We start from the raw sequence: 26,134 nt of genomic DNA, 5'->3' as shown, positions 1-26,134 counted from the left end.
AAAAGATTTGAAAAGACATTTCTCCAAAGGAGATACACAAATGGTCAAAAAGCTCATGAAAAGATGCTCAAAGTCATTAGCCATTAAGGAAATGCAAATGAAAACCAGAATGAGGTATCATTTCCCACCAACCAGAATAGCTACTATTAAGAAAATGGAAAACTACATGTGTTGGAGAGGAAGTGGAGAAAAAGGGACACTCATTTATTGTTGGTGGGAATGTAAAATGGGGCAGCCACTGTGGAGGACAGTTTGGCAGTTCCCCAGATAGTTAAGTATCAAATTACCATATGCTCTGACAATCCCACTTCTAGGTATATACCCAAAAGAGTTGAAAGCAGGGCTTTGAACAAATATTTGCATACAATGTTCATAGACGCATTATTTGCAATTGCCAAAAGATAGAAGCAACCCAAGAGTCCATCAGCTGATGAAGAGATGAACAAAATGTGGTATTCATATACAATGGAATATTATTCAGCCCTAAAATGGAAGAAGTTCTCATATAAGCAACAACATGGATAAGACTTGAGGATACATTGAGTGAAATAAGGCAGACCAAAAAGGACAACTATTCATGAAATAATCAGAAGAAGCAAATTAATAAAGTCAGAAACTAGAGTACAGGTTACCAAGGGCCAGGGTGGGGGGGTAAGGAATTGGGAGAATACTGCTTAAATTGTACAGGGTTTCTATTTTGGGATGATGGAAAAGTTTTGGTAATGGATGATGGTGATGGTGGCACAACTGTGAATATAATTAACTGCACTGAAATACATATTTGAATGTGGTTAAGAAGGGAAATATTGGGTTGTTTTTATGTCATCAGAATAAAAACAAAAATAAAAATAAAATCCATAGTACTATATAACACAAACAATGAACCCTAAAGAGAGCAACAGACTATAGATAACAGGATAATTATAAAAATGTTCTGTCATCAACTGTAACAAATGTACCACATTAATGTAAGAAGTTAATAATAGGTTGGTATATGGGAACTCTGTATTTTAGGCATGTTTTTCTGTAAAACTACAACTTCTCTAATTAAAAAAAGAAAGCACAGCAACAGTATGATTCTAACATTGAGAAAATCAAATTGTACCAACAGAAAAGTTCTTTTAAGTGATAAATACTATTTCATTATGCCCTATGACAAATAATTCCAGTTTGCCTGACTATTTGATGATCTTCTCAATGTACATGTACATAGATATAAAACATCTGCTAAATTTGGGAACCTCTATCCCACAGAAAATGATTACAGATGACTCTAAAATCCCACAAGCATTTACTAGGTTCCTATCTTCCTTGCTATGGAAGATACAAAGGAAATATAAGACATAGCTCTTGCCATTAAACTGCTTAGAAATTGTTTTGTGGAAATAAGGTACACATTTAATGAATAAATTTGGATAGGAAGAGTATAAGGAATATTGATTTAGCAGAATGTTTTATATACTTACATTTCATAGGAATTCAGAGTGAGGTGAGGAGGGTAGTTAATTTGAAAATGCTTCATAAATGTAGAACTTAAGAAATTAAAAACTTGGATGACAGAGATAGTACGTACTTAATATAATCAGGATTAAACTTAGTTCTGGGCATCTTTAATTGAACAAAATGAAATATCTGAAAACTAGAGAAATAAGGAAGATTTACCTGTGCTTTTTCTGATGATTCATGAAGGGATATTATTTGAGACTTCAAATAGGCATTTTCTTCGTGTTCCTTGTTGAAAGACATCTGTACCTTCTATAGGAAAAAAAATAAAATTCTCTCACTGAAAGGATAATAGAGATACTACGTGTATTTCTATTAAAATAACTGTTCTGTAATTCGGCCAGTACCAGTTCAGATTCTAATGATATACATAGATAAGTGTCATATAAAGAATTTTTTTAAATCTTGGTATCTTCAACTTCAAAATTGCTCTTCATTTCTAAATTGTTTATCAAAACTGCTTATTCTCATTCTAGGAGTCTAACTAGAAAGAATTTGCTTAAAACCTTAAGCAAAATATTTACCTAGTGTCCTTGTATCAAGAAAGTTTACTCTCTATGATGAAATATTTATTTTACATTACATATACATTCGATTTCAAGGGAATACATTCAAGTATCTTTTAAAGTTATAAGTAGGTAATATTCATCAACAAAGAGTACCTGCAGGTAGATGAAGAAAACACACTTGATTCTCGAAAAGAAAAAGCTAATCCTCTTTGAGACAAGAGAAAGGTAGTAAGGGCATGAGCTGTGATTAGGCTTTACCTAACAGGTACTTAGTCAAATGGGGGAAGAGCAAGGTGTAAACGCTGGAATCATTTTCTATTTTCCCAGGAGAAGTATCTCACAAAAGGTAGACATTACATAACAAAGGATGAGATAGCATCCAGAAAAATTATTCTAAACAGGATATATACATCAAGAAACTAATTTAGAAATGTAATAAAATGAAATACAAGTAGTTGTATATCTTATGTTTCTTTAAAAAGTTTATAACAATTTGTTTTCTATATGAAATGCAAATAAATATCATTATTTTTGCCAATTCACTTTTTCAAAACTATTATAATAACCTGAATGAAATTATTTATTTCCTAATACCCAGATGACAACAGTTCGAAATATACAATCTATTTGCACCAAAACTTTTTTTTTAATAAAGCCTTTAGAACCAGGACTGTAAGCCAATATTGAAAGAGAAAATATTTCTTAATGAAAAGAAAAAAGAAAACCTCTGCACTCTACAACCTCAAAATTTACCTTATTTTCTTCAACCAACTTGGAAATGATGTCATTTCTAGAAACTAAAAGCAAAAAATCCACATTACTACATCACTAACTTACTTCATTGAAATCACATGGTAATTTTTTCCCTGAGAAGCTTTAAGTTTTTTCTTTTAGTCTGTATTTTGTGGAAATAGGGAGAGTTCAAATAGTTGTACCATAATTTTATAGACTACAGACTAAATCATGGAATTATTAAGAAACTAGTCCGCAGTTACGTACAATGGTAAACAAGGTAACATTTTACCCAACGCATATATGTTGAGGAGTGTCTCAGGGACTTCAAGCCAAGAAAGGACAGGATCAAGTTTATTTCAGAGATCAGTTTAGTATCTGTTGCAATAACCAAAGTGTGAAACAATCAGGTAATGAAAATAGGGATGCAGAGGAAAAAACAGATTCTTGAAATATGAAGCCTGGCATGGAGTGGACAGTGGACACCTCACCTAAATAGGGAATACATGGCAAAGAACAGGTTTAGGGTGATAAAATGAGTGAAATAACTTAGTTTCATTATTAAGTATCTGTAGGGCATCTAAATAGATGGTTTTCAGTTGGCAGTAAAATATAAGTAACAGGAGGATGATTTGCATGGAAAGAGATTTGAAACCATTCAGAGTATGTAGAGTGAAAAGAAAGCCAAAGACAGATAACTGGAGAACAGTTTGGCATTCTTTACTAGTAGCCAAAAGAAAAATTTTTCTGAGAGTACTGTTTTGGTTCATAAAAAAATTCATAAAGATCTATTAATTATATTCCTCTTAAATATACTAAAACCAGAAAATTACAAAACACATAAAAATTCACTTTGCTACATGAGTCCAAGACTCATTTTAAAGAGACAAAAGTTTAACTCGAAATATATGAAGGATCAAAAAGATAAACTATCTGGTCTATTTTGAAAAGTCCACTAATCAAACCAAAAATGAAAGAGGAGTGTTTAACTTACTTGGGAGAACAATTTAATCACTCTAATTAGCATAAATATCTAAATGTTTATTGGTAATAAACAAATGATAAAGAATTTTTAATAGAAAAATTAAAAAATTTTAATTCACTGAAGCAAATATCTAAAGGCACTCTTTTAATTAATCTAATTAGAATAACTATTTGTACATTAAAGTAATAGAATTGCATATGGTAAAGAACCTATAATTCAATATTAAGCATATAGTAGGTATTCAGTTATCTTCATGTTAGTTTGAATTGCTGTTGTTTTAATCTTCATTTTTAAAATGGTCTTCCATATATTCTTTGAAAAATTAAAAAAAATTAAGCATTAATTTTAAGAGAAAGTAACATTAAAACTCAATCAGAGAGGAATAGAATAGAAAGATTTATGTTTCAGTCTCAGCTATCACATTTGCTCTGGGTGGTCTTAGGACACAGGCTCTCTGGGTCATTTTACTCTTCTGTAGAAAAGGTATATTTTCTTATCTTTCTCACAAGGTTGTTATAAGTCTCAAATCAGATAATGTAACAGCAGCATAAAATGTAACATGGATTTTTGCAGACACCCAATCATAGGAAGACAGAAAATCATCTCATGACATCATCAGTGAGAACAACACACAGGAATTCATTACTCATGAATACAAGGAAAAAGAGTATTTTCTGCTAAAAAGCAGTGAGTCAAAATATTGAATAAGATTATTCTTTGCACTGTCATTTATAATTTTATTTCTCTTTTGTTATTTCCTACCCCATTAGAGACATAGACCAGAGAAGGTGTACTGGAAAGAACACTGGGCTTAGAGTTAGAGGGCCCAGATTCAGGCCTCATTTATTCATTTTGTAACTTTTGGTAAGTAAGGATAATTTTGAGGATTAATGAGACAATTTATGTGAAAGCTCAGTAGAAGCCATGAAGTGTATTTCATGTGTGAGGCACTGCATTGTAACTCTTTGTGGACTCTCTAGTTGAGACTATCTGGAAACTGCTTTACAATTACATATTTACAACAACAGTATGATAAAGGATTGACAGGTTAGAAGCATGAATCTAAACAATCTGGATCAAGCCTAGACTCTTTCATTTCCTAGCTCTGTGATGTCTGAGGACTCTACTCATCTGTAAACTGATATTAAGCTTTCACTAAGGTAACTTATCCCTTTCATTTCTAGAAATGTAAGCTAACTGAAATAGACTGATAACCGAAGAATGGAGAGCCTGACGTGGTTAGAATCAGTAAGTTTGCAAGGATTCATATCATTACTAATGTTTTATTATCCAATATTCAATCTAAATCTCTAGAAACCAAATATTTCCAAGTCCACAAACATTTAAGCCAAATATCCTGCAAAAAAAATTTTTTAATAAAGATTAGTCCATAACTAAGAGGGTCAATTTCTACTTTAGTACCAACTTCTTTTTTTTCCCAGTGACACAGGTAGAAAAATGTTTAGCAATTTTTTACATTGAGGCCCATGGAAGACAACTGTTAACACTTGCCTCTTCAAGAAAATGGGATCTTAAGAGTTTTTGCATGAAATCTCAAAGAACTAACAGAAGTGTGATTTCTAGCACCTATGTTCATACTTAGATCAGACTTGAGCTGTGAGGTAGCAGTTTGCAAATCTTTTCTTTGTTGCTCCTGTACCAATAGTTCTTGCGTAGTCTGTATAGAATTTCGTAGGGCAATGCAGTTTTCCTGCAAAACTTGCACCTGAAATTGTAAAAGAAAAACTCCTTTTCTGTATGGTTCTAATAAACTACTGCGGTCGCAGCTAGGGGCGGGCACCCACGGAACCCTCTGCGGTCGGGGTTGCTTGAGGGGTACCGGCGGCGGCTCTTCCCGGAGGCGAGGGTGAGGCGGGGGACTTGGCTGAGTCCCCGGCGGAGGCGTGCAAGGTGTGGAGGGCGGCGAGAGAGAAACGCGAGACACTCTCCTTTCAGGGGGGTAGAACAAAAGCCTTTATTCAGGGGTGAGCACAAGTTATATAGGCTGGCATAGAGGGCGGGGTCGGTGTTAGGGGTGTGGGGTCCTTACATGGCAATGCTGAGGGGATAAAGGCTAGGATTGGTTCTGAGAGGACGCGGAAGCTGTTTGGAGCCGGCGGGAGTTGCTCTGGCAACGGGGAGTGTGCGGGCAAGATAAGGGAGGCGGTTTTCTCCGGCAAGCTTCCTCTAACGGTTGTATTTTGGGTGAGGAAATGGGGCCTGCATCCGGCTCCACTTTCTCAGGCCCGGGGGGCTGTGGAGGGTAATACTGCCCGTGCCCACCACCCTCCCCAGGGGCTGATCAGGTCCCCCGGCCCAGGCCCGCCAAGTTGAAGCACGTAATCAGTATCCGGCAAACTACCTTGTAGCACATGTGCAAGGCAGGATTTATAATCTTAATGTCAATGGGAGCAAAAGGGTAGTTTGTGTATATGTGACAGTTAATGCAGTATCTACAGCAATGCTCTTCCAATAGGACTTTCTGTGTACTCTCCAATACAGCAGTCATTGGCTACCTGTGACTACTGAGCACTTGAAGTGTGACCAAAGTGATTGAGAAACTAAATTTTTAGTTTTATTTGGTTTTCATTAATTTAAATTTAAATTTCTATATGGCTAGTGCCTATTATAGCAATAAAGGATCATTTGCAAATTCTTTAAGTAGAATCCTTTCTATAATTCAATTGTGAAGGATAGTCACTGGTTAAAAATAATAAAGATTACTTTATTATTTACAGGAATAATAATACAATTATTATTGTAATACAACTGTAAAAAAACACAATTACAGGAATTAGAATTTGAAACTACTAATCACTTTAGGTACTTAGAATTTAGAATATTCTAAATTACATGTAGATACTTCAAAAAATTATGAAGGCAAAAATACTGTGCTAAAATAAATAATGGGTATTAAAAATGGTGGTATATACACATACCAAATAATTTTGCTTAATTAGTCTTCTTTCCTCCAAGTATTAACTCAGGTTAGTCTTTATTTTCTATCCATGTCACATACATGTAACATGAGACCAGGACAATGTCTTCCAAAATAAATACCTGTAACAGGAGTATAAAGTGTAGTAGGAAGGCTAATATAACAAGAGACAAGTGTTTACCTACATAAAGCCTGAAGCAAATTAATCTTTCTGGTCCTTAGTGTCTTCATTCATAAATTATGAGTGTTGGACTAATTGAAATTACAGTCCTTTCTTATTTTACCCTTATCGTTTTTTGTAAATTGTAGTGACAATGTTAAAAAAAGATTAACGAGCAGGTGTGGGGTTTAGTTTGTCCTCTAGGGCAGACAATAAATAGCAAGGAACTGACTGGACCAACTGTTTGGGGGACTTCTGTGACCAGATGCACATTCTACCAGCCTGGAATGAGTGGAAGGGCCTAGATCACAGCTCAGAAATGTAAGTAAACTCTTTCACGTGGTGGAGGCTAGTGCCCCGCTCCCACAGGCATAGCAGCCTAACTCGGAGTCACTCCCTGGTGGGAAACAGAAGCCCTCTCTAAGGAGCAAGGGAAGGAGAATTCACACAAGGTTCAACTGTGGATTTGATTAACAAATCCATACAGTTGAATTCAAGCTCCAAGCACCGATAAATCTACAAGGCAAACATGAGCAAAACCAGGTCTCTCCCCAGCAGCAAGGAGGCCAGGCTGACAAAAACAAAACAAAACAAAACAAAAAACAGGCTTTTGGAGTTGGCTGAGCTAAGAATATTGGAAAAGGGCTGTACCCCAAGAGAAGCGGCATGTAGAGCCAGGTACCAATTCTAGCTCTTGATTGGTGAACCTGTGGGGCTGGGGACCAGATCGGAAAAGGATTTTTTTTTTTTTCAACTTTTTAGCAGCCCGTTACAGAAAGCAGCAGGCATTCTCAGATTTCAGTCCTGCCCAAGGCAAGGGAAGACCTAAGGAATGCCTGAGAGACAAAGTAACTAATCAAGTAAAAGAGATAATTCCCTAAAGGGCCTATCTTCCCCAAGAAAAGGTGGGGGAGATGGGGAGGACACAGGGCAAATGGTAGGTATCATTCACAGAATAAAGATTCCAGAGGCTGGGATATAAGCAGAAGTTTCAACCTACCAAAAGTGGACACCAGCCTGTCTCAAACACCCAATAGTTTCTACACTCAAAAAAAGTGGAACCCAGCCTGTCTCTAACGCATTCCTGGCAGAGGGGAAATGGGAGCTGCTTAAGAGACCTGTAATTTTTACAGCCTGCAGGGAACCAGGGGCTGAAGAGTGGATCCCTCCCCCACAAAGGGGGGAGGCAGGGGCAAGGCCCAGCATAGGTGGTGAATGTTATTTAGAGAATTCAGATACCAGGAGCTGGAAAATAGAAACAGTTTAAGCCCACCTTCAGCCTCAACCTCTGTCTCAACCACACCGCACACAGGTACAGGGTCTGCTGAGAATTAAAGGCACTGTACCACTTTACACTGATGGGGAGCAGCAAGCTGATAAGTGCCACCTGCTGGGCAGGAAGGAAAAACACAGAATTAAGAGGCTTCAAAGGAAAGACTGGCACCCTGCTGGGTCTATCCAAAGGGAATCTTGATACTGATTATACCCTCTTCATGAGTCCATGGCCTGTCTTGTCTGGGAAAATTTGATGGGCTTGATCCTATCTTGGGAGACTCTCCTCCCAGAGCCAGACTTTCACGTAAAAGTTGCTAAATGTACTTAGAGTGTTAAAAACATACAGAGGCAAAAAACAAAAGAAAATAAACAGCATATCAACATTCCCTTAGAAGGAGGAGGGAAGACAGTGCTTTCTCGTGGGGGTGAAACAACTGCACATACAAAAAAAGGCAATCTCAAAAAACTTACATATAAGCAGGGCAAAAACCAGAAAAATAAGAACTGAAAAATTCTGATCACTTCAACAGAAGCTATGCTAAAAGTCTAGAATAAGTTGAAACAAATGTCAAAGGACAGACAGAGAAGAAAGACAACCAACAGGAAAACCCTAAGCGAAAGAGAGAGAACGACCTCCAAAATAAAGTAATCAAGAAAATCAGATGCCTAGACACCAGCAAAAAGTCATGAGTCATACTAGGAAGCATGAAGATACGACCCAGTCAAAGGAACAAACTAACACTTAAAATGAGATACAGGTCTGGGATGAGTCTAGAGCCGGCATCACAGGATTGAGAAAGCCTTCTTGACAAAAAGGGGAAGAGATATGAAACAAAGTAAAGTTTGAGAGGCTTAAGGATTTCATTTGGAGTCAGAGATCATTCTGGAGGTTATTCTTTTGCATTATATAGATATCTCATTTTAGTTTTCAGTGTACTAGAATAGCTAGAAGGAAATACCTGAAACTGTTGAATTGCAACCCAGTAGCCTTGATTCTTGAAGATGAGTGTATAATATATAGCTTACATGGTGTGACTGTGTGATTGTGAAAACTTGTGGCTCACACTCCCTGTTTATGGACAAACAGTAGAAAAATCAGGACAAAAAAGTAAATGAAAAATAGGGGAGGATGGGTTGTTTTGGGTGTTCTTTCTTACTTTTATTTTTATTATTCTTTTTGGAGTAATGCAAATGTTCAAACTTGTGATGAATGCAAAACTATATAATGATATTGTGAAAAAATGATTGTACACTTTGGATGACTGTATGTTATGTGACTTAATAAAACTGCAAGAAAAAAATGAGATACATGAGTTGAAACAACTAATTGAAGATTTTTTTTTAAATTATCTAAATCACTTCAACAAGCTGAAGGAAAACATGGCAAAAGAGATGAAGGATATAAAGAAGACCATGGGTTGCCATACAGAAGAACTCGAAAGCTTGTGAAAACAAATGACAGAACTTCAGGGAATGAAAGGCACATTAGAAAAGATGAAAAACACAATGGAGACATACAACAGCAAATTTGAAGAAACAGAAGAAAGGATTAGAGAACTACAGAGCAGGACATCTGAAATCCTACACACAAAAAAACAACTAGGAAAAAGAAAGGACAAATATAAGGGTCTCAGGGAATTGAATGACAACATGAAGGGCATGAATATACATGTTATGGGTATCACAGAAGGTGAAGAGAAGGGAAAAGGGGCAGAAAGAATAATAGAAGAAATACTCACTGAAAATCTCCCAACTCTTAAGACATAAAATTACAGATCCGAGAAGCACAATGTACTTCAAAAACAATAGATCCAAATAGACGTATGCCAAGAAACTTACTAATCAGATTGGCAAATGTCAAAGACAAGGAGAGAATTCTGAAAGCAGCAAGAGAAAAGCGATCCATCACATACAAGGGAAGCTTTATAAGACTAAGTGCGGATTTCTGAGCACAAACCATGGAAGCAAGGCGGCAGTGGTATGAGATATTTAATATACTGAAAGAGAAGAACTGCCAACCAAGAATTCTATATCTGGCAAAACTGTCCTTCAAAAATGAGGGAGAAGTTAAAATATTTACAGATAAACAGACACACTGAGAGAGTTCATGAATAGGATCCCTGCTCTTCAGGAAATAGTAAAAGGGAGTGCTACAGGCAGATGGGAAATCACAGGAGGGGAATGGAGACGAGTGTAGAAACAAAGATTATCAGTAAGTTTAAGTAAAAGGGTTAAAACAGAGAACAAAATAAAATATGACACATACAATCCAAAAGACAAAATGGGTGAAGAAAGTACTGTCTTCCCAGTAATAAAACTAAATGTTAATGGATTAAACTCCTCAATCAAAAGATATAGATTGGTAGAATGAATTTTAAAACCAGGATCCATCAATATGCTGTTTACAAGAGACTCACTTTAGACCCAAGGAAAAAAATAGGGTGAAAGTGAAAGGTTGGAAAAATATATATCACACAAACAACCAGAAAACAGTGGGGACTATACCAATATTAGGCAAATTAAACTTCAAGTGTTAAACAATAAAAGAAAAAACACTATGTATTAATAAAAGGGACAATTCATCAAAAAGAAATAATAATCATACATATCTATGCACTGAGCCAGAGTGCCCCAAAATGCATGAGGCAAACACTGGCAACACTAAAGGAAGAAGTAGACACCTCTCAGTAATAGCTGGAGGTGTCAATACACCACTCTCATCAATGGATAGAACATCTAGACAGAGGATCAATAAGGAAACAGAGATCTTGAATAATATGATAAATGAACTAGACTTAACATTTTCAAAACATTGCACCCCATAATAGGAGGATATACATTTTTCTAAAGTGCTCATGGACCACTCTCCAGGATAGACCACATATTGAGTCACAAAGCAGGTCTCAATAAATTTAAAAAGATTGGAATTATACAAAACACTTTCTTGGATCATAATGGAATGAAATTGGAAATCAATAACAGGTAGAAGGCTGGAAAATTCACAAACACATGGAGGCTATACAACATACTTTTAAACAACCAGCAGGTCAAGGAAGAAATTACAAGAGAAATCAGTAAACATCTTGCAGCAAATGAAAATGAGTACACAACATATCAAACTTACAGGATGCAGCAAAGGCAGCACTGAGAGGGAAATTTACTGCCCCAAACAGCCACATTAAAAAAGAAGAAAGAGCAAAAATGGAAGAATTAAATGCTCAACTGGAGGAGCTAGAGAAAGAACAGTGAACTAACCCCAAAGAAAACAGAAGGAAAGAATTAACAAAGATTAGGGTAGAAATAAACGAAATTGAGTACATGAAAACAATAGAGAGAATCAACAAAACCAGAAGCTGGTTCTTTGAGAAAATCAATAAAATCCATGGACCTTTAGCTAGGCAGACAAAGAGAAAAAGAGAAAGGATGCTGTTCCAGTTTGCTAATGCTGCCATTTTGCAAAACACCAGAAATGGATTGGCTTTATAAAGGGGGTTTATTTCATTATAAAGTTACAGTCTTAAGGCCATAAAGTATCCAAGATAAGGCATCAACAATCAGGTACTTTCACTGAAGGATGGCCATTGACATCCAGAAAACTTCTGTTAGCTCGGAAGGCATGTGGCTGGCGTCTGCTTGCTCCTAGATTACGTTTCAAAATGGCATTCTCCAAAATGCTGTTCTTGGGGCATTTTGTTCTCTCTTAGCTGCAGCTCCTCTTCAAAATGTCACTCTCAGTTGCTCTGAGTTTGTTCGGTCTGTCAGCTCATTTATATGGCTCCATTGATTTAATTCAGACCCACCCTGAATGGATGGGGTAACACCTCCATGGAAATTATCCAATCAAAGTCATCACCCACAGTTGAGTGGGTCATAAATCCATGGAAACATCTAATCAAAATGTTCCATCCCAATCAACACTAATACATCAGCTCCCACAAGACTGCACCAAAGATAGTGGCGTTTTGGGGGATATAATACATCCAAACCAGCATAGATGCAAATAAATAAAATTAGAAATGGGAAGGGGGACATAACTATTGACCCCTCAGAAGTAAACAAGATAATGAGAGTATACAAGGAGCAATTATATGCTAACAAAATACACAACCTAGAAGAAATGGACAACTTCCTAGAAAAGCATGAACAACGAACACTGACAAGAAGAAATAGAAGACCTCAACACACCAATCACAAGTAAAGAGATTGAATCAGTAAAGAAAAACCTCCCCCAAAAGAAAAGTCCAGGACCAGATAGCTTCACCTGTGAATACTATCAAGCACTGAAGAATTAGTGCCAATCTTGCTCAAACTCTTCAAAAAAATAGAAGAGGAAGGAAAATTACCTAAATCATTCTATGAAGCCAGCATTAACCTAATACCAAAGTCAGACAAAAATACTACAAGAAAAGAAAATTAGACCAATCTCTATAAGAATATGGATACAAAAATCCTCAACAAAATACTTGCAAATGAAATCCAGCAGCACATTAAAAGAATTATACCCATCATGACCAAGTGGGTTTTATTCCAGGTATGCAAGGCTGGTTCAACACAAGAAAATCAATTAATGTAATATATCTCATATCAATAAATCAAAGGAGAAAAAACCACATGATTATACTGATTGATGCAGAAAAGGCATTTGACAAAATTCAGCATCCTTTCTTGATAAAAACACCTCAAAGGATAGGAATAGAAGGAATCTTCCTCAACGTGATAAAGGGATCATATGAAAAACCCACAACTAACATCATACTCAATAGGAAAAAATGAAAACTCTAGTAGGTCAGAAACAAGACAAGGATGCCCACTGTCACCACTGTTATTAGTCATTGTGCTGGAAATTCTAGCTAGAGCAACTAGGAAAGAAAAAGAAATAAAAGGCATCCAAATAGGAAAGGAAGATATAAAACCTTCACTATTTGCAGATGACATGATCCTATATGATGAAAATCACAAAAAATTCTACAGCAAAGCTACTGGAGCTAATAAATGGGTTCAACAAAGTGGCAGGATACAAGATCAACATGGAAAAATCAGTAGATCATTATGCTAGTAACGATGACTCTAAGGAGGAAATCAAAAAAAAAAAATTTCATTTACAATAGCAACCAAAAGAATCAAATATTTAGGAATAAATTTAACCAAGGACATAAAAGGCCTATACACAGAAAACTACAAAACATTGCTAAAAGAAATCAAGAAAGCTCTAAATAAATGGAAGGACATACCACGTTCATGGAGTTGAAGACTAAATATAATTAAGATACCAATTCTACCCAAATTGATTTATAAAGTTAATGCAATACCAATTAAAATCCCAACAACTTACTTTGCAAAAATAGAAAAACTAATAATCTAATTTATTTGGAAGGGAAGGCTGCTGTGAATAGCTAAAAATGTCTTGAGAAAGAAAAATTCAGGGGGAGGACTCACACTACCTGACTTTAAAGTATATTACAAAGCTATGGTGGTCAAAACAGCATGGTACTGGCATAAAGATAGGTACACTGACCAACAGAATTGAATTGAGACCCTCTTATCTATGGACAATTGATCTGTTTTTAAATTCCATTTCCTTATGCCAGTATACCATGTTCAGAAGAGGACCCTTTAATCTACAGGCAACTGATTTTTGTTAAGGTGGTCAAGTCGACTCAACTGGGACAGAGCAGCCTCTTCAACAAATGGTGCTTAGAGAACTGGAAATCCATATCCAAAAGAATGAAAGAGGACCCCTATCCCACACCCTGTACAAAAATTAACTCAAAATGGACCAAAGACTTAAACTACAAAACATTGCTAAAAGAAATCAAGGAAGCTCTAAAACTAAGGCCATGAAACTTTTAGAAGAAAATGTAGGGAAATATCATAAGGATCTTGTGGAAAGACATGGTTTCCTAGACCTTAAACCCAAAGCACAAGCAATTAAAGAACTAAACAATGAAAGGCAGCCTACACAATGGGAGACAATACTTGGAAACCACATATAGGATAAGGGCTTAATATCCAGAATATACAGAATGAATATATATATTTGAGGAGGGGGGATGTACATATACAATCCTCAACAATAAAAATACAAACAACCCAATTAAAAACCGGGCAAAGACATGGACAGACACTTTTCCAAAGAGGAAACAAATAGGTCAAAAATATATGAAAAGAGGTGGGGAAAGATGGCAGCAAAGAAAGTTGTGGAATTTAGTTAGTCCTCCAGAGGAACTAGAAAATATCCAGGAACAACTAGTAAATAGTCTGGAACAACTGTTCTGGGACATCCATGATTGGACACACATCGTACACCAGTCTGGAAGAGTGAAATGGCTCAGATCACAGCATACAACTATAAGTAAATCTCCCCAAACTCTGGAGCTGGCGCTCCTCCCCAACTAGCATAGCAGGCTGAGTTGTAACACTTCCCTGTGGAAAAAGGAAACAGGCTAATTGGAGCAAGGGAAAGTAACTCAACCAAGCTCCAGAAAGGTTTAATTAACAAACCTGGACTACTGAACACAAGCTACAAGCACAGATAAACCCGGAGCAAGCAGGAAAAGAACTCTGAGGTCGCTCCTGGCAGAGAAGATGTGAGGCTGATGGAAAAAAATAATAAATAAATAAAAACAGGTTTTTGGAAATGGCTGAGCTCAGAATACCAGAAAATGGCTGTGTCCCAAGGAAAGGGGCACAGAGAAACAGGTACCAACACCAGTTGACTGGAAAAACTGGGGGGCTCATTAGAGAAAGTCTCAGGCATTTTGAATTATTAAGCACTGAATAAGGCAAGGGTAGAGTTAATAGAGTCCAAGAGGCAAAGGAAGAATTCAAGTGCAGGAGATAAACACCTAAAGTGTGTATCTGCCCTAAGAAAAGGGGGGGGGGGAGCTCAAGTGGCTGCCCTTCCTCAGAGAATTCAGACCCCAGGGCCTGGGGGAGAGGGTGGGGAACCACAAACAACTTAAGCTTGGCTTCTGACATCCTCAGCCCCTGGCCAGGACAAGGTCCACTGAGAATTAAAAGAGCTGTACATCTTTACACCAGTGGGGAGCTGTGGGCTGAGAAGCACCACCTACTGGACAGGACAGGAAAAGCCCAGAGCCTAGAGGCCTCACAGGAGAATCTAACAACCTTCTGGTTCTCATCCTCAGGGAAACCTGATACTGAATACAACCTGCTCCTGAGACCTGGTACTGTCTGCTATGGGAAAATCTTCTTGGGGTAATAAAAGAACCAGATGCCTAGATAACAAAAAATTACAAGTCACATTAGGAAAAATGAAGATATGGACCACCCAGTCAAAGGAACAAACTTACACTTCAAATGAGATACAGGCATTGAAACAATTAATTAAAAATCTTCAAACAAATATGCCAAATCAATTCAAAAATCAAATCAATGAGTTGAGGGAAGATATGGCAAAAGAGATGAAGGATATAAAGAAGACATTAGGCGAACATAAGTAAGAACCTGAAAGTCTGAAAAAACAATTGGCAGAACTTATGGGAATGAAAAGCATAGTAGAAGAAATGAAAAATACAATGGAGTCATACAACAGCAGATTTGAAGGGGCATCAGAAAGGATTCATGAACTGAAGGACAGGACATCTGAAATCCTACACACAAAAGAACAGATAGAGAAAAGAATGGAAAAATATGAGCAGGGGCTCAGGGAACTGAATGACAATATAAAGAGTATGAATATATATGTCATGGGTGTCCCAGACGGAGAAGTGAAGGGAAAAGGGGCAGAAACAATAATGGAGGAAATAATCGCTGAAAATTTCCAATTTCTTATGAAAGACATAAAATTACAGATCCAAGAAGTACAATGTGCCCAAACAGAATAGATCCAAATACATATACTCCAAGACACTTACTGATCAGACTGTCCAAGGTCAAAGACAGAGAATTCTGAAAGCAGCAAGAGAAAAGCAATCCATCACATATACAAGGGAAGCTCCATAAGACTATGTACAGATTTCTCCACATAAACCATGGAGGCGAGAAGACGGTGGCATGATATATTTAAGATACTGAAAGACAAAAACTGCCAACCAAGAACTCTATATCTGGCAAAAATGCCCTTCAAAAGTGAGGGAGAGATAAAAATATTTTCAGACAAAAAGACACTGAGAGAGTTTGTGAATAAGAGACCAGTGCTACAGGAAATACTAAAGGGAATGCTACAGGCTGATAGGAAAAGACAGGAGAGAGTGGGAGAACAGTGCGGAAATGAAGATAATCAGGAAAGGTAAAAGGAGAGAGAGGAAAAAATAAGATATGACTCATAAATCCAAAAGACAAAATGGTAGAAGAAAGTACTGCCCTTACAGTAATAACACTAAATGCTGATGGATTAAATTCCCCAATAAAAAGACCTAGATTGGCAGAATGGATTAAAAAACAGGACCCATCTATATGCTATCTACAAGAAACTCACTTTAGACACAAGGACAAAAATAGACTGAAAGTGAAAGGTTGGAAAAAGATATTTCACACAAACAACAACCAGAAAAAAGTGGGAGTAGCTATATTAATATCAAATTAGATTTCAAAAGTAAAACAATTAAAAGAGATGAAGAAGGATACTACATATTAATAAAAGGGTAAATTCATCAAGAAGACATAATAATCATAAATATTTATACACAAAGCCAGAATGCCCCCAAAATTCATGAGGCAAACACTGAGATTACTGAAAGGAGAATTAAACACCTCTACAATAATAGTTGGAGACTTCAATACACCACTCTCATCAACGGACAGAACATCTAGACAAAAGATCAGTAAAGAAACGGAGATGTTGAATTGTACAATAAGTGAACCAGACTTGACGGACATTTATAGAACACTACATGCAACAACAGCAGGATACACTTTTTTCTCAAGTGCTCATGGAACATTCTCTAGTAAAGACCACATGTTGGGTCAAAAAAGCAAGTCTCAACAAATTTAAAAATTTTGATATTACACAAAACACTTCCTTGGACCATAATGGAATGAAGTTGGAAATAAATAACAAGCAGAAGCTCATGAAATTCACAAATATATGGAGGCTAAACAACATCCTCTTAGAAAACCAATGGGTAAAGGAAGATATTACAATTGAAATTAGTAAATACCCCGAGGCAAATGACAATGAAAACACAACATACCAAAACTTATGGGATGCAGCAAAGGAGGTGCTGAGAGGGAAATTTATTGCCCTAAACGCCTACATTAAAAGAGAAGAGAGAGCAAAAATTGAAGAATTACTGTTCACCTGGATGAATTAAAGAAAGAACAGCAAACTAACCCCAAAGCAAACAGAAGGGAAGAAATAACAAAGATTAGAGCAGAAATAAATGAAATTGAGAACAGGAAGACAATAGATAGAATCAACAAAACCAGAAGCTGGTTCCTTGAGAAAATCAATAAAATTGGTGGACTGCTATGCAAAGATGCAAATAAATACAATCAGAAATGGGAAAGGAAACATAACTACTGACCCTGAATTAAAAAGATAATGAGAAGAAACTATAAGCCACTAAATGCTAATAAGCTAGACAACTGAGATGAAATGGACAACTTCCTAGAAAAGCATAAGCAACAAACACTGACTCAAGAAGAAATAGATGACCTTAACAAACCAATCACAAGTAAAGAGATTGATTCAGTCATCAAAAAGATACCAAAGAGGAAAACCATAGGACCAGCTGGTTTCATATGTGAATTCTACGAAGCATTCAAGAAAGAATTAGTACCAATCCTGCTCAAACTCGTCAAAAAAAAAATTGAAGAGGAAGGAAAGCTACCTAACTTATTCAATGAAGCCAACATCACCCTAATATCAAAATCAGACAAAGATACTACAAAAAAAGAAAATTATAGACCAATCTCTTTAATGAATATAGATGCAAAAATCCTCAACAAAATACTTACAAATCAAATCCAGCAGCACATTAAAAGAATTATACACCACAACCAGGTGGGATTTATTCCAGGTATGCAAGGCTGGTTTAACACAAGAAAATCAATTAATGTAATTCACCATATCAATCAAAGCAGAACCACGTGATCATCTCGATTGATGCAGAAAAGGCATTTGACAAAATTCAAAACCCTTTGTGGATCAAAACACTTCAAAGGATAGGAATAGAAGGGAACTTTTTCAATATGATAAAGGCAATATATGAAAAACCCAAAGCTAACATCATACTCAATGGGGGGAGACTGAAATTGTTTCCTCTAAGATCAGAAACAAGACAGGGATGCCCACTGTCACCACTGTTATTCAACATTGTGCTGTAAGTGCTAGGCAGAGCAATTAGACAAGAAAAAGAAATAAAAGGCATCCAAATTGGAGAGGAAGAAGTAAAACTTTCACTGTTTGCAGATGACATGATTCTATATGTAGAAAATCCAGAAAAATCTACAGCAAAGCTATGAGAACTAGTCAATGAATACAGCAAAGTGGCAGTCTACAAGATCAACACACAAAAATCTGTAGTGTTTCTATACACAAAGAATGTGCAAGAGGGGGAAATCAAGAAAAAAATTCCATTTACAATAGCAACCAAAAGAGTCAAATATTTAGGAATAAACTTAACCAAGGACACAAAAGACCTTTACACAGAGAACTATAAGAAACTGCTAAAAGAAATCGAACAGGACCTTAAAAAATGGAAGAACATACCATGTTCATGGATTGGAAGACTAAATATAGTTAAGATGCAATTTTATGTAAACTGATTTATAGCTTCAATGCAATACCAATTTAAATCCCAACAATTTACTTTGCAGAAATAGAAAAACCAATAACCAAATTGATTTGGAAGAGAAGGTGCCCTGAACAGCCAAAAATATCTTGAGAAAGAGGAACGAAGTGGGAGGTCTCACACTACCTGACTCTGAAGCATATTACAAAGCTACCGTGGTCAAAACAGCATGGTACTGGCATAGGGACAGATATACCAACCAATGGAACTGAACTGAGTGTTCAGAAGCAGACCCTCACATCTACAGACTACTGATCTTTGATAAGGCAGCCAAGCCAAAGCAACTGGGACAGAGCAGCCTCTTCAATAAATGGTGTTTAGAATGAAAGAGGACTCCTATCTCTCACCTTATACAAAAATTAACTCAAAGTGGATCAAAGACCTAAACATTAGCACTAAGACCATAAGACTCTTCGAAGAAAATGTAGGGCAATGATAGGAGGTGGTTTCCTAGATCTCACACCCAAGGCATGAGCTACCAAATCAAAAACAGACAAATGGGATCTCCTAAAAATTAAACACTTTTGTACATCAAAGGACTTTGTCAGAAAAGTAAAAAAGCAACCTATGCAATGGGAGACAATATTTGGAAACCACATATCAGATAAGGGTTTAATATTCCAAATATATAAAGCAATCCTACAACTCAACAACAGAAAGACAAACTATCCAATTAAAAAATGGGCAAAAGTCATGGACAGACACTTTTCTGAAGAGGAAATACAAGTGGCTCAAAAACATATGAAAAAATGCTCAACTTCACTGGCTATTAGGGAAATGCAAATCAAAACCACAATGAGGTATCATCTCATGCCTACCAGAATGGCCATTACCCAAAAAAACAGAAAATTACAAGTGCTGGAGAGGATGTGGAGAAAGAGGCAAACTTATTCACTGTTGGTGGGAATGTAGAATGGTACAACCACTCTGGAAGACTGTGTGTAGGTTCCTCAGGAAGCTAAGTATAGATTTGTCATATGATCCAGCCATTCCATTGCTAGGAATATACTCAAGATGAACTGAAAGTTAATACAGCATGTTTACTGCAGCATTATTCATGACTGCAAAGAGATGGAAACAGCCCAAATGTCCATCAACAGACTAGTGGATAAACTGGTATATATACACATGATGGAATATTATGCAGCTGTAAGGCAGAACAAAGACATGGAACATATAATAAGGTGGATGAACCTTGAGGACATTACGTTGAGTGAAGTTAGCCAGCAACAAAAGGACAGATAGTGTATGGTCTCATTAATATGAACAAACATTAATGAACAAACTTTGCGAGTTAAAAGCTAACAACACAAGGTACCAGGAGACAGAAAGAGAGCAGAGATCGGGCATTTGATGCTGAAGGACTAGAGAATGTTCAGCAGGATTGACTGTATAGATCCAGAAATAGATAGCATAATACTGTGTGATGGTAGCACAATACTGTAAGTACACTGAACAAAGATGTCTGTGAGTAAAGCTAAAAGAGGTGGGATAGGGGAATGTATGACACCAGAGGTAAAGGTAGATGATAAAGACTGGAACTGTATAACTTGGCAAAAACTGGAGTGGACAATGACGGTTACTAAATATAAAAATATAAAAATATTTTTACATGTGGGAGAACAAATGAATGTCAGCCATGCAGAGTGTTGAAAACAGGACGGTATTTGGGAAAAAACATAATAAAAGCAAACTGGAGTCTACGGTGAACATAAAATTATAAAATGCTTCCATTAAATGTAACAAAGGCAATATACCAAAGCTAAATGTGTATGAGAGGGGGATATATGGAGGGTTATGGGATTCTTGGTAGTGGTGTTGTTTTCTGTCCTATTATATACTATTATATTGTACTGTATGAAGTTATTTTTCTTTTTATCATCTTTTTTATTATTCATTAAAAAAAACTTGTTTTTTGTAATAATCAACATGTGCAAGTGCTGACTGTGGTGATAACTGTACAACTTTATGATGATGCCATGAACAACTGACTGTACACTGTGGATAAATGTATGGTATGTGAATATAACTCTATAAAATTGTAGGAAAAAATACAAATAGGATTAAAAGCATTGGAGAAAACATGGAGAGAGGGATATACCTATCCACTGTTGACTTGTAGGCAGAATGGTGTAGCCTTTCTGGACGTCAGTGTGATGTTTCCACAAAAAGCTAAGTATGTGGGGACCATAAAGTCCTGCAACTTCATTATGGTGTATGTAATTGGAAAATCTGAGAACACAGACATGAATGGACATTTGCACACTGGTGTTCAAGGAGACAGTATTCATGATTTGCAATGGGTGGAGGTGGCCTAAGGGTACATAGACTGAAGAACAGAATGGTGAACTGTGGTGTATGCATACAAATGGAATATTGAGCAACTATGAGAAGGAGTGAAGCTATGAGACACGCAATGAGGTGAATGGATCCTGTACACAGCATTTAGAGTGAAGTATGCCAAAAACAAAGGCAAACACCATAATGCCTCAACAATATGGACTAACTACAATGTGTAAACTTAGAATTCAATCTTAGAACACAGCCTAAGAGGGGAATGATTATTTTAATGGTCCCTTGATTGTAAGCTCTTGCAGCAGTCAAATCTATTCCTGAAGTGTAATGGCTATCTACAAACTTTGAGATGCTGATCCATTAGTATATAACCTGCTTGGTCTCTGGAACATTGGGTATCTGTGTAACATCTGAATCTCAGAGCTACAGCTCGGCAGACATGAATGTCAGTATTAGTGCATACAGCAACTGTTGAAAAAAGAAAAAAAAAGCTGAGAAAGAACCCAGACTTCAATTAGTGATATGAATGAAGCAGATCTGGTTAAGAGTAGGGCAAACTGGGCCAAAGGGTAAAGGTCAAAACTGACTGTGTTTTAAAACTTCAACTTCCATGTGACACCAAGGGAAGAGATGTCTATTTGTTACAGGATCTGTATTTTCTAAACAGTATAACTCTACAGTCAGTTTGTTCAAACACCACAATTACATGGAACTTGGAATAGGAAGTGAGATACGGTAGATTTGTATAGGTTGGAGTGAAATAGTGACAAATTCCAAAGTAATTTGGGCAGAGAATAAAAATATGTTTGCAGGGCCCCTCTGAGGGGCCGGGGGAAAATGCAGAAGTGTTGGACTTCCTCACCTGGATTGATGCTGATGTCGTCACAAACATTGAGGACTAGCGGTTTGATGTGCCAAATCCTCTACCATGGGACTTGCCCTTATGGAGCTCTTTACGGCAAAGGAGAGGCTAAACTTGCATAAAATTGTGCCTAAGAGTCTCCCCCTGAGTACCTCTTTGTTGCTCAGATGTGGCCCTCTCTCTCTCTGTCTCTAAGCCACCTCAGCAGGTGAACTCACTGCCGTCCCCACTACATGGGATCTGACTCCCAGGGGTGTAAATCTTCCTGGCAACACAAGATATGACTCCTGGAGATGAATCTGGACCCAGCATCTTGGGCTTGAGAATATCTTCTTGACCAAAAGGGGCATGCAAAATGAAATGAAATAAAGTTTCAGTGGCTGAGAGATTTCAAATGGAGTTGACAGGTCACTCTGGTGGACATTCTTATGCACTCTACAGATAACACCACTTAGGTTTTAATGTATTGGAAAATGAGAAGTAAATACCTGAAACTACCAAACTCCAACCCAGTAGCCTTGACTCTTGAAGATGATTGTATAACAATGTAGATTACAAGGGGTGACAGTGTGATTGTGAAAACCTTGTGGATACTACTCATTTTATCCAGTGTATAGATGGATGAGTAGAAAAATGGGGACAAAAACTAAATGAAAAAATAGGATGGGATGCGGGGGATGATTTGGATGTTCTTTTTATTTTTATTTTTTATTCTGATTCTGATTCCTTCTGGTATAAGGAAAATGTTCAAAAATAGATTGGGGTGATGATGGTACTGTGAACAGTTGATAGTACACCATGGATGATTGTATGGTATGAGAATATATCTCAATAAAACTGAATTTAATTTAAAAAAATGAGTGAGAGTTTAAAATATTCTCAAACAGACCCTGAGATAGTTTGTGAACAAGATACCTGCTCTACAGGAAATACTAAAGGGAACACTACAGGCAGACAGGAAAAGACAGGAAAGCAAAGTTTGGAGCGCAATATTGGGTGATGGTAACACAATATTGCAAGTATACTGAACAAAGATGACTGTGAGTACAGTTGAAAGAGGAAGGTTAGAGGAATGTAGAATACCAGAAGGAAAGATAGAAGATAAAGACTGGGACTGTATAACTTAGTGAAATCTAGAGTGGTCAATGATTGTGATTAAGGTACAAACATAAAAATGTTTTTACATGAGGGAGAACAAATGAATGTCAACTTTGCAAGGTGTTAAAAATGGGGTTGTACTAGGGAAAAAATATAATCAATGCAAACAGAGTCTATAGTTAACAGTAACATTGTAATATCCCTCCACAAATTGTAATAAAGGCAATATACCAAAGCTAAATATCTATAAGAGGGGGATATAAGGGAGGGGTCTGGGGTTCTTGGCGTTGGTGGTGTTGTCTGACTTTTTAACTGTATTTTATTTTAATTTTAATTTCCTTTTGTTGCTTTTTAGTTGTAATTTTTTTTCTCTTTTCTTTTTTTTTGCCTCTTCCTCTTTTTTTGTAGAAATGTCATTATACAGACAGTGGTGATGAATGCGTAACTGTGATTATATAGGGAACCACTGATTTGTTTATTTAGGATGGAATGCATGGTGTATGAATAAAACAATCTAAAAAATAGAGAGATACAATTGCTGGAGAAAATGTGGAAAAAGGGATGGACCTAATCACCATTAGTGGGGAAGCAGAATGGTGCAGCCCATCTGGAGGCAGTGTGGTTGTTCCACAGGAAGCTAAGCATGGGTTGCCATATGGTTCTGCAACTCAGTTATTGGGCATATACTTGGAAGAACTGAAAAGAGGGACATGAATGGACATCTGTACAGTGGGGTTTATGGTGTTAGTATTCACAATTTGCAGTGGAAGGAGGTGACCTAAGGGTACATCAGCAGATGAACGGAATAGCAAACTGTTATGTATACATAAAATAGAATGCTAAGCTGCTACAAGAAGGAGTGAAGTCATGAGGTGAGTGGACATTGAGGACAGTACATTGAGTGAAATAAATCAGAAATGAAAAGAAAAACATTACACTGCCTCACTAATATGGACTTAACTATAGTGTACAAACTCTGAGAACTTAGTCTGAGAGCACAGGTTATCAGGGGAAGGCTTATGGTAAAGGTTCCTAGACTGTAAGCTCTTACAGCAGTTACATCTATTCCTGAGTTGTAATGGCTAGTTCTAAATTCTGAGATGCTGAGCTCTTTGTGTGTAACCTGGCTGGTTCCTGAAACTTTGAGTATCTGTGCGACACCTGAAACTCAGAGCCAGAGTCTGGCAGCTATGAATGTCAGCATTACCCCATACAGCAAATGTTAAAGAGTTTAGGGAAAAAAGAGATCAGACTTCAACTAGAGATATGAATGAAATAGACTTGGCTAGGATTATGGTAAATCATACTAAAGGGTAAAGGATGATATTGATAGTATTTTTAAAACTTCAACTTCTGTCTGAGACCAAAGGAAGGAATGTTTATTAGGTGCAAAATCTACGCTTTTTGTAACACACTATATAATTTAACTTGTATGGTCACTTTACACAAACAACATAATTACATGGAACATTGAATAGGGAGTGAAATCTGGTTGGTTTGCACAGGTTAGTGTGATGCCCCAATACATCCCAGAGTAACTTGGGCAGAGAATATAACGTATTTGAAAAGCCCCCTGGAGGAACTGGGGGAAATATAGGAATATTAAATTTCCCCACCTGGGGAATTAATGATATTCTCACAAGCATTGGGGACTACCAATTTAAAAGGCCAAGCCCTCAATCTTGGGTCTTGCCCTTATGAAGTCTGTCACTGCAAAGGAGACGCTAAGCCTACTTAAAAATTGTGCCTAAGAGTCACCCACAGAGAACCTCTTTTGTTGCTCAGACGTGGCCCGCTCTCTCTAAGCCAACTCTTCAGGTAAACTCACTGCCCTCCCCACTACGTAGGACATGACTCCCAGGGGTGAAACTCTCCCTGGCACCATGGGCATGACTTATGGGGATGAGCTTGGCCCTGGCATCGTGGGATTAAGAAAGCCTTCTTGGACAAAAGGGGGAGGAGAAATGAAACAAAATAAAGTTTCAGTGGCTGAGAGATCTCAATTAGAGTCAAGAGGTCATTCTGGAGGTTATTCTTACACATTGCATAGATATCCATTTTTTGTTTTTAGTGTATTGGAATAGCTAGAAGGAAATACCTGAAACTGGTGAACTGCAACCAAGTAGCCTTTATTCTTGAAGACGACTATATAACTATATAGCCTACACCGTGTGACTGTGTGATTGTGAAAGCTGTGTGGCTCACACCTCCTTTATCCAGTGTATGGACAGATGAATAGAAAAATGAGTACAAAAAGTAAATGAATAATAGGGAGAGATGGGAAATATGGGATGTCTGGGGTGTTCTTTGAGAGATTGGGTGATCAATGATTAAGAAGTACAGAATGTTCAATAAGGCTCATTGTAAAGGTGCCTAGATTGTAAGCTCTTACAGCAGTCACATATATGTATTCCTGAGTTTTAACTATTGTTTCTAAATTCTGTGATGCTATTCTATTTGTGTATAATTTGGTAGTTTCCTGGAACTTTGGGCATCTGTGTGACATCTTAGAGTTTTACAGTTATGAAAGCAACTGTTAAAGAAACTGAAAAAGATATGACTTATGTTAGAGATACGAATGAAATGGATCTGGTTAGGACTAAGGTAAATCAGAATACAGTGCAAAGTATAATATTGTCTGTATTTTAAAACTTCAAATTCTGTGTGAGACCAAAGGAAGATATGTTTATTTGGTTGAAAATTTAAATTTTGTAATTTAATCTGTCTGGTCAGTTTATTTCAACAATCTAATTACATGGAACCTAGAATAGAGAATGAGATCTTGTTATTCTGTATAGGTTAAGGTAATACTCCAATATATTCCAGAGTATTTGGGGCATAAGATAAAGTACTTGCAAAGTCTCTTGAGAAACTGAGGGAAAAGTAGAACTATTAAACTTCACCACCTGAGGAATTCCTGATACTCTCTCAAGCATTAGGGACTCCCAATTTAATAATCCAAGCCTTTGATCTTGGGGCTTGCCTTTATGAAACTTATTTTTGCAATGTCGAAGTTAAGC

The 26,134-nt window shown here is 36.9% G+C and overlaps 1 protein-coding gene across 6 annotated transcripts in view; it reads right to left on the bottom strand.

Annotated features, from left to right (window-relative positions):
- The window catches only part of CCDC150 (coiled-coil domain containing 150), a 214,888-nt gene that overhangs the window by 170,474 nt on the left and 18,280 nt on the right, over positions 1 to 26,134 (bottom strand). For all 6 annotated transcript variants that reach the window (XM_037849432.1, XM_037849434.1, XM_037849433.1 and 3 more), the window contains 3 exons: positions 5,329 to 5,455; positions 2,766 to 2,809; positions 1,663 to 1,755 (listed from right to left, as the gene is read on the bottom strand). In XM_037849432.1, the coding sequence (XP_037705360.1) occupies positions 1,663 to 1,755; positions 2,766 to 2,809; positions 5,329 to 5,455 (264 nt within the window). The remainder of the gene's footprint in view (positions 1 to 1,662; positions 1,756 to 2,765; positions 2,810 to 5,328; positions 5,456 to 26,134) is intronic.

Source organism: Choloepus didactylus, chromosome 9 (genome assembly GCF_015220235.1).
Source record: "Choloepus didactylus isolate mChoDid1 chromosome 9, mChoDid1.pri, whole genome shotgun sequence".
NCBI classification, from domain to species: Eukaryota; Metazoa; Chordata; class Mammalia; order Pilosa; family Megalonychidae; genus Choloepus; species Choloepus didactylus.
The sequence above is the reverse complement of the archived record's forward strand: the minus strand, read 5'-3'. Positions and strand labels throughout refer to the sequence as shown.